At 38.6% G+C, this 18,790-nt stretch overlaps 1 protein-coding gene across 10 annotated transcripts in view; it reads left to right on the top strand.

Annotated features, from left to right (window-relative positions):
* Nucleotides 1–18,790, top strand: part of tenm3 (teneurin transmembrane protein 3) — a 451,194-nt gene that overhangs the window by 250,650 nt on the left and 181,754 nt on the right. For all 10 annotated transcript variants that reach the window (XM_057842847.1, XM_057842853.1, XM_057842852.1 and 7 more), the window contains one exon: nt 1,064–1,237. In XM_057842847.1, coding sequence (XP_057698830.1) covers nt 1,064–1,237 — 174 coding nt within the window. The remainder of the gene's footprint in view (nt 1–1,063; nt 1,238–18,790) is intronic.

The raw sequence follows: 18,790 nt of genomic DNA, 5'->3' as shown, positions 1-18,790 counted from the left end.
ACGGGAAAGCAGCTGAAGTGGCATTCAATGCTTACTTCTTTGCGCAGGTCCTCAGTGATTTGCTGCATTTTTTGCGTTTCTATTTACTAAGTCCGTCTTCATAAAATGGGCCTGTCAAATTTCAGTTATATTTCATTGTTTATGACACTTGAAATAGCTGAAATGTTTTTACATGCTATGGTGTTTTCACATTTTGAGTATTTTTGGGTCCTCACCAATAAAACAACATTTAAACTATAATTAAAAGAGCATTAAAAATATTGGACAGAAAACCAATTTCGTACCATCACTATCATATTCTGGAGCTATACGATCTCCTCAGTTTTGATAATTTTTAAATATTTTAAATTTGCTTCTGCAATATAAAAAATACTCTGTGGACTGACATCACCTCTATTAAAATAATTATATAAAGCTGAAATCTACCACCGGCAGAGCCGCCCATGGTCTATTCGAGAGACTGAAGTGCCCGACTACAAACTACTTTTGGACTGTCTGTTCTGTCAATCAGTGGTTGTAATATCTGTAACATTGTAGTGCTCAACACCAGAGAATGCTTCACTATCAACACCTTCAAGACTGAGTTTAAAAAAAAACTGTCTAAAATCAAATCAGTCATGTAATCATTATTTTGGGTTTGAATGATTATTTAGTTTATTTTTCTGTGTTACTTTGTGCTTTTTTTCCCCCTCTTTGTTTCTGTTATCTTACCTGGGGACAAAGAATGGAAATTAGCCTATGGCTACAATCGGGTGTAGAATAAAATAATAAATAAATAAGTGATGACCTAACAAATTTAGAGACAATTGGAAAAAAATACATGAAGCAATTTCATCCATGATTAAAACTAAGACAAAAACTAAACTGATCAATATGACACTGATGCCAAAAAATGTTTTACCTCACCCGTGTCTCCCTGTCTGACTTGTCATTTTGCATTTTGGCAAAGGCAGGTCTTGTCAGTTTCAAGATATTTCAGAGGCAGTTGAGAGTCTTCATTGGAACACCTTTGAGAAAGCTTGGTATAACTGTTTTTCTCTTTGTTTCTTCTCCCATCCTCCAGGCACTTCCTTTTTAAAACCGGCACGGGTACTACTCCCCTCTTCTCCACTGCAACACCCGGCTACACAATGGCTACAGGCTCAGTTTACTCCCCTCCTACCAGACCTTTGCCAAGAAACACCTTGTCACGTTCAGCCTTCAAGTTTAAAAAATCCTCCAAATATTGCTCGTGGAGGTAAGTTTGTATCAATTTATTATAATAATGCTGAGTTTTTTCATGGTTTATTGTAAAGCATACACTGCTGTCAAAAGTATTGGCATCCATGTAATTCTGTCAGATAATGCTCAATTTCTTCCAGAAAATTATTGCAATTACAAATGCTTTGTTAGTAATATCTTTATTTATTTTGCTTGCTTGCAATGAAAAAACACAAAAGAGAAGGAAAAAAATTTACTTAAGTCATTATCATTTTACACAAAACTCCAAAGATGGGCTGGAAAAAAGTATTGGCACCCTCAGCCTAATACTTGGTAGCACAACATTTAGAAAATATAACTGCGAATAACCGCTTCCGGTATCCATCCATGCGTTTCTTACAATGCTCTGCTGGAATTGTAGACTATTCTTCTTTAGCCAACTGCTCCAGGTCACTGAGTTTTGAAGGGTCTCCAAACTGCCATTTTCAGATCTTTCCACAGGTGTTCTATGGGATTTAGGTCTGGACTCATTGCTGGCCACTTTAGAAGTCTCCAGTGCTTTTTCTCAAACCATTTTCTAGTGCTTTTTGAAGTGTGTTTTGGGCCAGTGTCTTGCTGGAAGACTCATGACCTCTGAGGGAGACTCAGCTTTCTCACACTACATTATGCTCCAAAATCTGTTGGTAGTCTTCAGACTTCATAATGCCATGCACACGGTCAAGCAGTCCAGTGCCAGAGGCAGCCAAGAAACCCCAAAACATTAGGGAACCTCCGCCATGTTTGACTGTGGGGACCGTGTTCTTTTCTTTGAAGGCCTCATTTTTTTTCCTATGAACTATGTTGATTCCTTTTCCAAAAAAGCTGTACATTTGTCTCATCTGACTAGAGAACATTCTTCCAAAACGTTTTTGGCTTTCTCAGGTAAGTTTTGGCAAACTCCAGCCTGGCTTATTTATGTCTCTGCGTCAGAACTGGGGTCTTCCTGGGTATCCCACCATAGAATCCCTTTTCATTCAGATGCCGATGGATAGTACGGGTTGACACTGTTGTACCCTCGGACTGCAGGACACCTTGAACTTCTTTGGATGTAAGTCGAGGTTCTTTATCCACCATCTGCACAATCTTTAGATGAAATCTCTCGTCAATTTGCCTTTGCACCAGTCCCCATGCAAATGTTCGCACCAACAGGTCCTAACGCAAGCCCGGGTCCCAGCACCAATTTCTTTTGCTGCATTCGCCTCAACCGCTACGCTAAAGGCAGAAATACTGTGGGTGCTACAAATGATTAACCGACACCACTCGTACACCTCAAACGAAGATGTGGGCACAATCTTTAGGGCAGTGTTCTGAGTATGCTAAGTCGTTCTCTTGTGGTGAAGACAAGACATCATATCTAGCACGATTTGCCCTGGCTCCGTTTAGCAAGCATAAGCTTCAGTCTACCGTCAGTCTTCGTCAGGCTTCGTCATCATGTTTGATAAATCCACGAATGGAACCACCAAAAGCAAGCAGCTCGACCTTCACGTGAGGAATTGGGTGGCGGTCGAGACGGTTCTCGAGTACAGTCCCGGTATTGAAGTTAGTCAAACAGTTAAAGTTCTGTTTTGTGAACTGAAGATGCACTGATTGTATATATTTTTTAAATCCTTTAACTTGAGCCTAGAGTGTGTGTGTTTTTTTTTTTTTACCAGACGTATTTGTTTCGTGATGGTGGTCTTATTTTTAATGCTCAGAGGCCTTAAAATGGTCTTGAAAAGCATTATATTTGCTTGGCAAAAATGTCCAGAGACCCTGAATAATCTAGTAATCGGATTAGAAACATTTAATGCGTTGAAGTATAAATTTTAGGGATGTAAAACGAAGGCTTGCAAAAATTGCACTTTCAAAATAAAATTCCCGAATGTTTCTTCAGATTATGCAGAATTGCACTTTCATTTAATAATAAATTAAAATAACTGAAAAATAAAATGAATAAATGAGGATCTGAGTACAACAAAAGAACAAGTGGCTAACTTGCATAGCAAAAATCCGCTAGTTTGAATGCATTAAAATGCAGACTTTTTAGCGATGTTCTCAACAAATCGTTCAAACACATATTCCCACAAAAAAATATACCTATAAACTAAATTACGAATGCATTAAAGAAAAAAACATATTCGCTCAAGCAAAAACTTACTGTATGTGGGTCTTAACAGGGAACAGCTGAATTCAGCCATTTTGAATGAGCTACATAATATTCAGTGTTGCCACTACAGGGCAGTGTATTCACCCAAATCAATAAAACTAAATGCTAACACTTAAAAAAAAAAAAACGAACCATTTCAACACCACTCTAATTAAACCAATACGCAAAATAGCAAAATTTGATTCAAAGCTTTCCTCTAATCGAATTACTCGAGTTAATCGATTAATCATTTCAACACTACTTATTAGTTGTTTTCAGGCTAATTTCAGAGACTTCAAAATGTGTGAGTCTTCGTCTAGTTTTGTCGACGAATATTTAAAAGCTTTCCTCTAGTTTTTTTTAAGGTTTCCGTTTGCTGTTGTTTGGTTTGTTTTGTCTTTTTGTCATGTTGTCTCTTGTCCTTGTGATTGCCCATTGATTTCACCTGTTGTGCCTGCGCTTTGTGTCGACCAATCAGCTGCCACTTGTGTCACCCACCTGTGTCTGATTGTTTTGTCTTTATATTTAAGCTCCCCATGTTTTGTCCTTCTTGTTGTGTCATTCTGATAGTCTGTGTCTGTGCTTTGTGTGTTCCTTTGGCCTTGTCCTGCTTAGTTTACAAGTGATTTGCTTTGTACTTTGGCTTTTTTTTTTCAAGAAACCTTTTGATCCTGTCTTTTGTTTGTACTTTATATTTGGACACCTTCATTAAGCATTTTCACACCAACGCCCGTCTGCCTTGTTTCCCTGCACTTGGCTCCACCTCACCTCGTTACTCGCCTGCTTGCCCCTGATCCCTGACAGTTTTAGTAGACAAATATTCCATGTTTTTGTCCCTAAAAATTCAGTCCAAAAATTAATAAACAAATAAACTAAGGTTTCCAAAAATTTCAAATAAACATTGACAGACAAGCACGTTTTAGCGCCTAGAAGGACAATGACAACTTCGTGAGGGTTTTCCAATGGATTGACAGAGGAGTACATATTGTATCGTCTACACTCTATAAGGACAGCGCCAACTCTGTGACTTTGTGGTTTTCCAATGACAAGGCAAGGCAAATTTATTTGTATAGCACAATTCAACACAAAGCAATTCAAAGTGCTTTACGTCACATGAAGATCCACGAGCAGATAAAATGATTCGTAAAAATCACATTAAATCCAAAGAAAGTTAAAAACAAAGACAATTCGAACAGGAAATACTACATAAAAAATCACATTGAATCATCAGAATTAAAAAAAAAATAATAATACCGTAATTTCCCGAATATAAGGCGCACCCGTGTATAATGCGCACCTCAAATTTACTTGTAAAATCTAGGGAAAATTATTGTACCCATTTATAACGTGCACCCTAATTTTAGCACCAATAAATAGAAGAATACAAGAAAACAGAGCTCGTGTACAGATACAGAAATGTCATTTTACTGACTGGTGAAACACAGCACAAGCATAGCATATTGGTAGTTCAAAACATTACCATAAACTGACAATATTTACGGCAATAATATGATTTGACAACTTCTTCAACTTACCAGAATCTAGGAGAAAACAAAACAGATGTGACTTTTCTTTTAAAGGCTGCTGTATAACTTCCTCGTTTCATCATGATGAATAAATGTTTCTTCCATGGATTGATACGGTAAAATGAAAGCGAGAACGTAAGTCAGAAATCCGAGAGAGCTCATCGCTGTCGACATGACAGTAACAATAGGAACTATTGTTATTTGGGTTTGAGTTTCCCGAGGGACAGATATAGTTGACGGACACACACAGGAAGTCTGTGTTGTTACATTTGCTATGGTCCGAGCTGCGGAGCTGCAATAAACATTGACTCAAATGAGTTCAAAAACTAACTTCTGTGCTTTATGAAGAGTGAAAAAAGAAGAATTTAACACAGACGAAATCATTCGGCCGATCAGAGTGAAATATTACCGAAACAAAATGGTGACGTCACGTACCGTAATGGTCGGCAACGGATCGCCGCATACGTTTCTTCAACACAACGTGGCCGTGTCAATTAAAAAAAAAAAAAAAAAAAAAAAAAGGTATATATATATATATATATATATATATATATATATATATATATATATATATACACATGCATACATATTTCTGTCTCCATCCATGTAATATGCACCGTGATTTTACAAATTGGTTTGGGGGGAAAAAAAAGTGTGCGTTATATTCGGGAAATTACGGTAATTGAAATCGGAAATAGAAATAAAAATAATATGAATAAAAAGCAAATAGCTTGAAATTAGAAATATATAGACAGTTATGAATATGCTGTGGTAAACAAAAGCGTTTTTAGTTGTGTTGCATGGATTCCATTTTTCTTTCCCCGATACTGATACCTGGCTGTGAAGTATCGGCCGATACTGTACCGATACCACTCTATTTGAAATATACATTTACATATACACTGTTTATATATGAAGAGCTACATACTTGGATGTGAAATCATTGCTATCATGGCTTTGTCAGGCTGCTGCTTACCTTTGTGAAGCAGGAAAAAACTAATACAAAGTGAATCGAGGAGAACTTTTTATTGCATACCTTGTATGGGTGACAAATAAACCTTTGGCTCTCAAAGGCCAAAATAGTGCTAAATTCGTTAATTTAAAACATGTATTATACTAGACCAACAGTAAGAAAGTAAAAATACATTAATAGTAATAAACTCTGAATGAACTGAATAAACTTTTCTAAACCCCTAAATTTTGGCTCTCAAAGGCCACACAGTGCTTTCATGAAATTATAAGTAGTATTAATAATAATTGACCACATCATCCTGTCTCTCTATCAGCCTCTCCCTCTGTGCACCAGCAGCAACATAGCTCAACATCATCTTTATAGCAGCGCACGAGTGGGACACTCTCTCTCTTAGACACACACACACACCTACACACCCCCATACACAATTTAGCCACTTAGCTTAGCTTACTTTGCTTACATCTGCAGCTCTTTTGCAACAGGTCTCAAATTACTGCGACATTTCTTTCAGCAAAAGACAAGAAAAGTAAAGTATGTTTGATCAGTTGAGCAGCACGATTTCTATTGCTCCTGCAGTAGTTTGGCCGATGTGTGATCCCTTGAATTCATTCGCATGAAGTACTATGCTTTCCAGTGGGCTGTCAAGTGAAGCAGGGACAGTTGGGAGATTTGGCTGCTCCAGACGTCGGTTGAAAAGCATCTTCAAATGTTTTATCAGGTTGGAGGTATTGAAACTGACCGATTTAACTCCACCTCTTGAAACTTTCAGGCCACAAATCTTGCATGGAGCCATTGTACTCGACATACTATGCTGAAATATTTCCAGACCGCCGACATTTGCTTCTCCTAGTTTGTTTTTCCTCTGTATGAAAAAGCTGCCCCTTTGCTTGGCATGCAAAGTGATCACGTGGGATCACACAACAACAGAGTTTAGTGAGCGTCAGGAGAAAACAAGGCTGCGGTACCGATACCACCATTTTAGTGCCGGATCGCCCCCTACGCTGATACTGGTATCGGTATCGGTGCATCATTAATTTTTAGTTGTGATGTAAAGGAGCTAACAGTTTGGGCACTCTTCAGACCTTCAGGTAACTTGTTCCAGAGGTGAGGAGCATTGTAACGAAATGCTGCCTCATCCTGCTCTGTTCTTATTCTGTGAACATATAGCAGACCGGTTCCAGACGACCTTGGGGTTCTAGATGCTTCGTAGAGATCCAACAAATCAAGCATGTATTTTGGACCAAGGTCATTAAGTGTTTTGTAGACAAGCAATAGTATTTTATAGTCTATCCATTGACTCACTGGAAGCCAGTGTAAGGAGTTCATAACCGGTGTAGTATGGTCCTGTTTCCTTGTATTTGTAAGGACTCTGGCAGCAGCAATCTGTACTAGCTGTAGCTTTCTGACTAATTTTTAAATTAAGACCTGTAAGTATACCATTGCAATAATCCAATCTACTGAAAATGAATGAATGCATAAGTTTTTCCATGTCTTGTTTAGCCAGAAGTCTCTTAATTCTGGCTATGGTTTTATTTGTAACCGGATGCACTGCTACTGTAAGTTGTAGCCAGCACCAACAAAACGAAAACAGCACAACAACAGTTTAAGACTCTCGCTAATGCTGACGGGAACATGAATGCTATGCTAATGCTATGAGTTACATTTAGTGTGTGATTATAACTCAGCACAGACCTTTTAAAGTCTAAAGGGATATTGCATATTCTCTGTTGCATATTCTCTCTTGCCCAAATGAGAAAACAAATCCTAAGTTTCAAAATAAGAAAACCTGGAGCACAACCTAGCGGGAAGCACATCCTAAACACCGGTGAGGATGAAGGAGCTGGGGGCGCACCACATCTCACATAAGTGACACCACCCAAAAACTTCCACGATGCTGGCTGACTACCTGCACGTACAATAAGAAAATGGCACACATTGTGAACATTTGACGGAAACTAAGCATTTTCTTGTCGTTGTCATCTCGTCAGACGAAAACTGGCATTCGTCTTGTTATATTTTAGTCTCCTAAGATACGTGTTAAGCTCTTTGAATTACATTGTGATGAACTGTGCTATACATACAGTATTTGCCTTGGCTTGCCTTTATGTCTTCGTCATCGTCATGAAAAAAAAATGGCTCGTTGACAAAATATTTTCGTTATTATCATCGTTCACAAAACAACAATTCAGAATAAAGTTATTTCTTTCTATACATTTTTATTTTGCAGTTAAAATAATTACAGTAAGTCCTAGGGTTAGGAACGAGTTCCGTTGTTATGCTGGCAATGTAACCCGAATTTCCGCGTAAATCGGAATTGACCCTTTAAGGAAGCTTAAATCTCAAAATAACTATCCAAAAAGTCCAAAAGTATTGTACTTTGTTCAATGATGGAGGTTACACTGCCCTCTGGTGGTAGCGTTGGGTCTGGCTAGACTGTCACCTTGTATGACTGAGGAGCAGACTTGTCTGACATGGATAAAGGACAGCTGCGCTCTAATTTGGCCCACATAAGGCGGTAAGTTGTTTCAGCTAATATATATTTGTGTATGCATTTGTAATTAAGTTTAGAGATACAGTCTGTGGAGTTACGTGTGCTATGAGAATTGTAAATATGTTAGCATTCCTTGCATTAACGCTAATTGACTTTTGTTAGACAAAGTAGGCTGATTTAATCAACTAAATTTACATATTGATCAGACTAGATGGATGTTTGAACACCAATTGTTTTGTGTCGAGTGTTTATGGTCAAAACGACAAACATTTTAACAATAAGTGTACATATGTGCGTTACAACTTTCCAAACTGTCAAAAGGGAAGGAAGTAAAACGCTTCAAAAACCACAATTGCCTTGTTGGCTATCTGATAAGCTGAACAACTTCACGTTTAGTGAGGACAGAACACGTCATATTAATTAATTAAAGTAGAAAATGAGATATTGTCGAAATTGAAGTCAAAATCACCTAAGTCGGGTATGTTGTAAACCGGGGACCACCTGTATAAATATAAACACAAGAAACACTTTTGACCAATTTTTCACGTTTCAATTTTAGGCTCATATCAAAAATTACAAAATTGACCAATTGGCTTGATGTATTTGAAGTATAATTAAATAATATGGTGATCAAAAACAATTCATTGACTACTAAACTGCATTGTGTTACAGTTAAAATGGTAAGTTTTATAGATGTTGATGTGAAATCAAATTTTCAAATATTTTCCCTTCCATTCTTAGTTTCTTGAGACCAAGCATTAAAATATTTCCTCTTTGGTTTGAGCATGCTCCAAGCCTTTGTCTTCTCAGGGTCCCATAGAAGTGGACTACAGAGACTAGAGCATGTGCATAAAGCTATTTCCAACTAGGCACTAATTGAAATATTTGTATGCTAAAGACATTTGTCTTTTAATAAAAGAGTCTGTGTATGTTAGTCCTCTGTTTTTAAACAGCATGGTCATATAAATATTTGCATGCATATTTACTCTTTGACCGCCAGCCAATTTAGAGCATTGTGACTTATTTTTCAAGGCCCGCAGATAATTGTGTTTTATGACATGCAAACATGGAGACTACTGGAAATCCTTGTTTGGGAGAGAGGCAATTGACAGCATAACACAGGATCTCCCAGTGGTTCCGATTCCCTCTTAAAAATTAACCTCCATACAGTCAATGGATACTTGCAGACATAATAGGACAAAGGGGGTAGTAATGACAAGAAGACGAAACACTAAGGCGAGCCCAGAGGAGGATAATTTAACCTTGTGCCCAAGTATAACTGCGTTGCAGGTGCTAGTAAGCTGATCCACCCTGCTAGCTACAGTGTATCCCAAAAGTGAGTACACCCCTCGCATTTCTGCAGATATTTAAGTATATCTTTTCATGAGACAACGCTGACAAAATGATACTTTGACACAATGAAAAGTAGTCTTTGTGCAGCTTAAAAATAGAGTTAATTTATTTCCCCCTCAAAATATAGCCATTAATATCTAAACCCCTGTGAGTAAAAGTGAGTACTCCCCTTAGAAGCTACATCCCTAAATGTCCAAATTGAGTACTGCTTGTCATTTTTGCTCCAAAAGGTCATGTGACTCGTTAGTGTTACTAGGTCCAGGTGTGCATTGGGAGCAGGTGTGTTCAAATTTGTAGTGCAGCTCTCACACTCTCTCATACTGGTCACTGAAAGTTCCAACATGGCAGCACGTGGCAAAGAACTCTCTGAGGATCTTAAAAGACGTATTGTTGCGCAACATGAAGATGGCCAAGGCTACAAGAAGATTGCCAACATCCTGAAACTGAGCTGCAGCACAGTGGCTAAGATCATCCAACGTTTTAAAAGACTAGGGGCCACTTAGAACAGGTCTCGGGTTGGTCGTCCAAAGAAGCTAAGCGCACGTGCTAAGCATCACATCCAAATACTCAGTATTGCTGCAGAGATTGAAGAGGTGGTGGTGGTAGGGGGGGTCAGCCTGTTAGTGCTCAGACCATACGCTGCACTCTACATCAAATTTGTTTGCATGGCTGTCACCCCAGGAGGAAGCCTCTTCTGAAGACGGTACACAAGAAAGCCCGCAAACAGTTTGCTGAAGACATGTCAACAAAGCATATGGATTACTGGAACCATGTCCTATGGTCTGATGAGACGAAGATTAATTTTTTTAGTGCCGCTGGTCTCAAGCATGTGTGGCGGCGACCAGTTGAGGAGTACAAACATACGTGTGTCATGCCTACAGTCAATTATGCTGGTGGGAATGTCATGGTCTGGGCCTGCATGAGTGCTGCAGGTATCGGATAGTAGCATTCCATTGAGGGAAACATTAACTCCAACATGTGCTGTGAAATACTGCAGCAGAGCATGATCCCCTCCCTCCAGAAACTGGGTCGCAGGGCAGTTTTCCAGCATGACAATAATGCCAAACACACCTCCAAGATGACTACTGCTTTACTGAAGAGGCTGAGGGTAAAGGTGATGGACTGGCCAAGCATGTCTCCAGACAGTAAGCCAATAGAACATCTTTGGGGGACCCTCAAGCGGAAGTTGGAGGTGCACAAAGTCTCAAATATCCGGCAGCTGCGCAACATCGTCATGGAGGAGTGGAAGAGCATTCCAGTGGCAACCTGTTAAGCTCTGGTCAACTCCATGCCCAGGAAAGTAAAGGCAGTTCTGGATAATAGTGGTGGCCACACAAAATATTGACAGTTGACATGTTAGATGTTAATATTGACAACTTTCACTCAGGGGTGTACTCACTTTAGTTGCCAGGGGTTTAGATATTAATGGCTATATTTTGAGTTATTTTGAGGAGAAAATAAATTAACTCTATTTTTAAGCTGCACACAGACTACTTTTTATCGTGTCAAAGTGTCATTTTGTCAGCGTTGTCCCATGAAAAGATATACGTAAATATCTGCAGAAATGCGAGGCTTGTACTCACATTTGTGAAACACTTGTAAATAAAGGAGGTATGTGGCAATATAAGGAAACAAGTCAACTGAACCACCGGGCAAAACTCGAAAGAGATCTCTCGACCTTCACAGAAAAGATAAACAAGAAGGTCGATGTTTTTCCACACTGACTCGAACAAAATGTGCCACAGGTTTGAGGAGACTGAACAGAGAATGTCAAAATTTGAGAAATTCAGCTTAGAGGTAAATAAAAGTGCTCACCCACACGCTGGAAGTACAGGAGCACATCAAACACGGTTTATTGAATTTGGAGCACGTTCAAAGAGAAATATCGTCCACATTCATGGCATGTTGGAAGGTCCAGAAGGAGATAACATAATGGAATTTATTGAATGATTTATGAAAACTGAACTGGCTCTCGCCGACAAACCGTTAGGAATATAAAGATGCCACCGCTTGCTTGGCCCAAAAAGCAGCAGTATGTTTTTATTGGTTTTTCACACATTAAATGTTGCTCACAGTGCTTTATTATTCTTGTTAAGATATATATGTCGTGGTAGACTAACAATATGGAGCCTATACTGTACTGAATTTAATGAAGTTGTGTGGCCGCCATTATTTTCCATGTTAAAATGCAGCTTTATGGAATATTTATCTGTCGTGTTAAATATAAACCGCTATGAAGTTGGCCCCCCATCAGATGTAATTTTATAGAAAAAGTATGCCATTTTTTTGTGCTGTTTGTGTTTTTTTTTTTTGGGGGGGCAGCTGTTGTTTTCGAGATATTAAAAATTCTTTTAAAGGTCAATCGGAGATCAACCAGCCCTACATTTCGATTAAAAATTGTGTCAATCGTTTGTGCTACGTTTGTGCCGGTTTGTGCTGTAAAAATTTTCGTTTGTGCTGTGATCGTTTTTGAGGTAGTAATATATTAATTTCAAGTGATGGCGTCACACAGCCCCCCATTTATTGCAAATGGTTCCATTCGTTTTTGCTACATTTTTGTTTGTTTGTGTTGTAAAAAATGTGTTTGTCATGCCATCATTTTATAGATATAGAGATATTCATTTCGAGTGATGATGTCAATCGCAGCACCTCGGTCACGGCTGACGAAGTGTACTAACTCTCTCAATAACAAAGGGATTTCCCAACAATAGCGCGAACGTAGCACAAACAAATGGCACCACTTCGGCATCTATTTTGCAGTAAATGTGGCGTTTGAGATTAGGCCTGCACAATATATTGTTGGAACATCACAATGCGCGCATATGCAATAGTCACATCGCAAACATTCGTTTTTTTAACATGTAAACTTTTGTTTCGCTTCATAAAAGCAGCAAGTGTGCAGATCCTGGATCCCTTTTATATGCAGCATGCCTGGATTAAACAGCATTATATAAATTAGGGAAGTCCCCGATCGGACCACATGATCGGAAATCAGGCTGATTGCGCCATTTTGCAGAAGATCGGGTTTTTCGTTTAAAAAAATATATTTTTCATTTCATTTTTTTCTGCATCATGCTCATGCAGCACTACAGCCTCTCACCCTCCCCCATGCTAGGCAGTGTGACCAAGCTGTTGTTTTTGTCACCAGTGCAGCTGATGTTTTGTCACCAGTGCAGCTGATGTTTGGTACTTAAAGTTAACGATGATTGACTGGTTTGTAGCTTTGATCTGGCCTGAGAAGCCTCGGTAGCTCTACGATAAAAAATACAAATGTGTTAATCATCGTTAAACTTGCATCCCAGTCTGAAGTGTGCTGTGGCAATTCATTCATTGTGTAAGTGAGAGGCTGTTCCCGGCAGCACGAGCATCAAAGTTTTGTGCTGGTGCACCTTAAGAAAAAAGTGCAACCAATTCAACCAATGCAAAATGTTAGTGTGGAGCCTTGGCAATATATATCGCAATGTTAATATTTTTTTCTAATATCATTCAGGCCTATCCCCAATAGAACTATTCGAGTTATCTGGTGAAAATTATTCTAGTTTTAATATTGCAATATAATATCGCAATATTTTGCAAACCCCGCAAAAGTCGCAATGATAGTTTTTCTCCAATCTCGTTCAGGCCTACTTGAACTATTAATCATTGAGTGATGACGTGACGTTACCACTTGAAATTAATCTAAAAAAACGACTCAACGAAAGTTTTTACAGCACAAACCAGTACAAACGTAGCACAAATGATGGACACCATTTTTAGCCAGTCAAAACAGAGGGCTGGTTGACCTCAGATTGACCAATAAAAGAATTGTTAATATCTCAAAAACAATAGCAGCACAAAAAAATGTTTTCAGCACAAACCTAGCGCAAACAAATGACATAATTTATCTTTAAACTTGCATCTGATGGGGGGCCAACTTCACGGAGGTTAAATATAACGTAAACCTAATACCAATGACAATCATCATATGGCTATAAACAATAATGGTACAATGACAATACTGTAAGTGTGAATGCATAAATTTATTAATACACACCATGACCCACAAGTGCATAGCAGAAACTACTGCGCATGCGCATAGCTACAGTATGTTTTAACACCGGAGGTAGGTTGTTTCCTTGAATTGAAGACCAAAGAACTTGTGCCACATTCAGCATGGAACAAAAAGGGTATTAGCTGCGAGGGAAGTGTGTTTTCCACACCACCAACACCCTGGCACAGATGAACACTTATGCACCAGTCAGGAAAGTGATGAAGGAAAAGAACATTGCTTCCAGACACTTCACCTTGGTGCAGCTCTGCGCGTACCTCATCTCTTGCCCAGTTCTCTACAGTATGGATGTTGCCACATATTTTTAAAGAGAGAAGGGTGATTGACGCTGACTCCCTGACCTCCACGATAAAGAGAAGAATGAGACAACCAGACACCGTGATAAGGATGAAGACCCTCCTGGAAAGATTGAAGGACTTTCAGTGCTTTGGCGCAATGTAATTTGGAACCACCTGTTTTTAACTACTAGTTTTTGCCAAAAGAAAATGGACCAGCTGGATTTCCACTGATGTTTGCCTCATTTTGACCCTTTTCCTGTGAAGCCTTGCTTGCTCTTCCCCTTTTAATAAGTGGCGTTACTCGTTACGGTTGGATTGAGTTTGACATGAGTATGCATTGTACAGGGCTCGTCTGAAACAAAGAAGTCTTCTTACAATTTGAAAACTCAAAGCTGTACAAGAACTGAACTTGTAATTGTAGTTCACCCATCTTTTGTTTTTTTTGTTTGGTTTGGGTTTGTAACGCGCACTCAAAATTTCCAAGGCTGGACAATATTTTTAGGTTTAACTGTGATAGACACATGGTATTTGACTGTAATGTGAGAGTTTGATATGTCTGTGATCACACTGGAATATATTCGACAACATGTGGATACTAAAGGAAAAGAGACTGGGAACTCAATACTAATCTTTCAAATAAGTGTCTGTTTCTTAAATAAGTATGTAGGGGAAGAACTCAGAAGTTAGCAGTTTTGTAATGATATCAGTGACATTACATCCATCTTATGGGACGCTGCCAGAGCAGTTCTCAGAGACTAATTGCACAGCGATACCACAGAAAAAGAGAACGATAAGCAAATGAAATACACTGTTGCCAAGCTCAAATGGTTGAAAAAGGAATACATGATAAACAATAATGATGATAATCTAAGACAACTACTACTAAATTGAAAGGACAAATTCATTAAATTGACCTATAATTAAAATGAGCTGAAGAGGGCCCAAATTATACTTGCTTGGAGGGCACGTAAACAGCAGGCAAATTGACAAAATCCTAAAATGCCACAAAACAGCAAATGATGTCATCCATTTTATGATACAGAATTTATCAGTGCAAAATCGACAGTAGATTAAAGTACAGGTGCAGCAGTGGCATTAAGGCACATTGGTCAAGTGTGGGTTGACTTTTCCAAAACAATTTTCGGTAACACTTTACAATAAGGGTCCGTTAATTAACATTAAGTAATGCATTTTTAGACAATAACTAATGTTAAAGTATCTACATTTATTAATATATTAATTAACATGAGTTAAATCATTAGTTAATGCATAACCAGACAGTAATTAATGGTTTGGTAAAATTAAAAATATGTATAGGCCTATACAGGGTTAGGGTTTAGGATTAGGGTTTGTTAACTTAAGCATTTATAATTTCTTAGTCAAGGGACACATGTGCTACACTTTACAATCAGGATCCAAAAAGCATTCAGTAATGGTTAATAAAGGTTAAGGGTGGAACTTAAGCATTTGTAATTTCTTAGTCAAGGGGCACATGTGCTACACCTAACAATAAGGGTCCAAAAAACATTCAGTAATGGTTAATTAACGTTAAGTAATACTTATGGTGTACGTTCTTGTGAAATAATACCATACTTAAGGTTAGGTTAGCAGCACCCAAGGACTCACAGAGTAATGTTTCTCATTTTAAAGGAACATAATCACTCACTAGTACCAGTATAACTTAATAACTATTTATTAAAGCACTAATGTATATATGAATTAATGTTAAGCAATGTTTTGGACCCTTATTGCAAAGTGTAGCACATATGTCCCTTAACTAAGAAATTATAAATGCTGAAGTAGGGCAAAAAAACAACAACTCTTTATTAACCATTACTGAATGATTTTTGGAGCCTTATTGTAAAGTGTAGCACATGTGTCCCTTAACTAAGAAATTATAAATGCTTAAATTAACAAACCCTAAAGCATAACCCTATATAGGCCTATATATTTTTTAATTTTACTATTTTTAATGTTACTCAAACATTAGTTATTGTCTTAAAATGCATTACTAATGCATTAACTTAATGCATTAACTCATGTTAATTAATATATTAATTAATGTTAGATAAGGGATTAAATTAATTATTGTCATGTTACTTAAACATTTATTGTCTAAAAATGCATTAACTAATGTTAATTAAGGAACCCTTATTGTAAAGTGTTACCCAATTTTCAATTTTCATTTTTTTAATATCCCTCCAACTATGCCACGCAGAGATTTCAAACAGTGTTGTATTACCGGCCCTTTTCATTTTTGTCTTAGTCTTTTGTACGAAAATACTTATTAGTCTTACGGTAATCATATTTTAGTCATTTCAAAATGTGTTCGTCTTTTGTCTAGGTTCTCGACGAAAATGTAAAATTCAAACATGTTCGTCCATAAATAAATGAATAAAGGTTTCCAACAATTCCGAATGAACATTGACAGACAAGCACATAATATAGCATCTACAAGCACAATGCCAATTTCATGATGATAATACACGCTCAACCTGAAAATACATTATGAGGTACATTATTTTGAAATTAATTATACCTCTTCGATGCCATGAACTGTATGTTTGAGAATTTAAGGACACACTTGCCACACTAATGTATATGCTAATGCGAACCTGAATGCTATGCTAACGCTACAAGTTAAATGTAATGTGTGTGATGATCACTCAGTACATACCATTAAATGCTAAGGCAACGTTGCATATTCTCTTTTGACAAGATAAGAAAACAAATCTTACCATGTTTTCATAAACAGGGAAGCCTGGAGCGCTGTCTGGTTTGAAGCACATTCTAATTTGCACCAATCTGGTGTCGTAAAAGTGCAATCAGTTTTTGCAGTCAGGTGCTTCTTGTTTCTGTAGAAACTTCATTGGTTAAACTGTCTTTACTGGATTGTTTGGAACAATGACCTGGACCCACTGTGACCCTTGAAGACTGGTTTGCACCCCCTGATCTAAAGGAACACTGACTAAAATGTATTTCTGCAAGTGAGAGGAAAAAAAAAGATCACCATGCACATGAAATTTGGCTGGGAAAAAGGAGTGCCAATAAAAGTATTGCCACCCAACAGAGGCACATGCCATTTTCAACTGTAGGTTGGTCCCAAGCCCAGATAAATGTAAGGGTTTTGGCAGGCAACTGCCAAACAAATACGGTAGATGGATAGATGTGGTGGCGGAAGACATCTTAAGGCCAAGTTATGCTTCTGCAGCAGGGCCGGCCCAGGCCATTTGGGGGCCCTAAGCAAAATAATGCCAAGGGGCCCATATTTTTGGCTCACCATTTCATCACAGTGTACTGTGAAACCCATACATGCAATCCAACCCATATTTCAATATTTTGCATATTAATCAGATTTTTTGTTTCGCTGCTCCAGAAGGATAAATTCTCTTCGACATATTCGTGCATCTATTTTCCAAGCAACTTTGAGCACCAATCATCGCAAAGCAGGTTCAACGTCACTCCCCAGGTTGCCAGATTGTAATGACCAGAAAATTGATGTTGGAATAGGTTAATGGCAATGTGCGCCACATTATTCACAATGCTCTATTAAAAACGTAGGAAATGAGGTTGCCAGATTGGGGGCCCCCTAGTGGTTAGGGGCCCTAAGCAGCTGCATAGTCTGCGTATAGGCTGGGCCGACCTTGTTCTGCAGCAGACCTGCGCAGTCAAGGCAGACAAGATTTACGACCCTCCGCCGTAGCCTGTTGTGCACTTCAAGAAAATTTTGACTTGTGCGGCGTCAGCGCATGGTGACGTGGTGCAAATGGACTGTGATTGGTCTGCTTAGACTGTTATTTCCGGTCACTCAAAAATGGACCAAGTCGACGGGAGTATGATCGGAGAGCAAGTGCGACAACTTATACACTGTCTCGTTAAGACATTATAAAGATTGCCAAATGGCAAGGTCAGCGATTGCATACAAAAATGGAAGAACCACCGAGACGAGACAACGAATAGCCACCCGAAGCGGTGACCCAGTCGGCCAAAAACTGCCAGCTTTTTATCACTTTATGTCGTATTTTTCGTTGGTGCAGTTCATCATTCATTGTGTAGATATTTTTGCTGTAAGTCTGTGACTTATTTACAAGTCACACTTCAAGTATATGACGAATAAAACACAGTTGTTTTAAGGTTTAATTTTCAACAAGACAGTTCACACACATAATAAATCATCACTGATTGTGAGTGCCTCGGTGCTTTTACGATAACGTGTTTAGCATCGAGGCTTCCAATGCAGTTTGGAAAGTTCCATAGCTGCCAGAAATCTGCTATGGCTTCCCATTGGCTTGTTATAGGACACGGCAAAAAAATCTGGCTTAAGGCATGTCCACAATTCTTTGCAAACCTCAGACAAAACGGTGGACACAGTGCTAGATGCCAATTTGAAGCTAGCCGCCACAGGTTGCTGGCTTCCACCCGAGGCTGGAAGTCTATGTGGGGCATCAACAGTCGGAGAGACCACCTCCGAAACCATCTTCTACATCGCCTACGTCTCAACATTTGTATGATCAACATTTGTTGCTCAATGTTGATGAGTTGAAGATCCACATTCAAGAGTTCCATCTCCGTTAGCATTTTTTTTTTTTTCCGTTGGCATTGTGTAACAGGAAGAAAACTAAAGGAAGTTGACAAGAGTCCCCCAAAACCATACAAACACAACGCCACACCCCTCTAGTGGCTTGGCGGTGAATTACAGAGTAACAATTTCCCTTGCCACAGAACTATCAAATTCTCATTGACGCTGTAGTCGCTTC

This window comes from Corythoichthys intestinalis, chromosome 8 (assembly GCF_030265065.1).
Source record: "Corythoichthys intestinalis isolate RoL2023-P3 chromosome 8, ASM3026506v1, whole genome shotgun sequence".
Lineage (NCBI taxonomy): Eukaryota > Metazoa > Chordata > Actinopteri > Syngnathiformes > Syngnathidae > Corythoichthys > Corythoichthys intestinalis.
The sequence above is the reverse complement of the archived record's forward strand: the minus strand, read 5'-3'. Positions and strand labels throughout refer to the sequence as shown.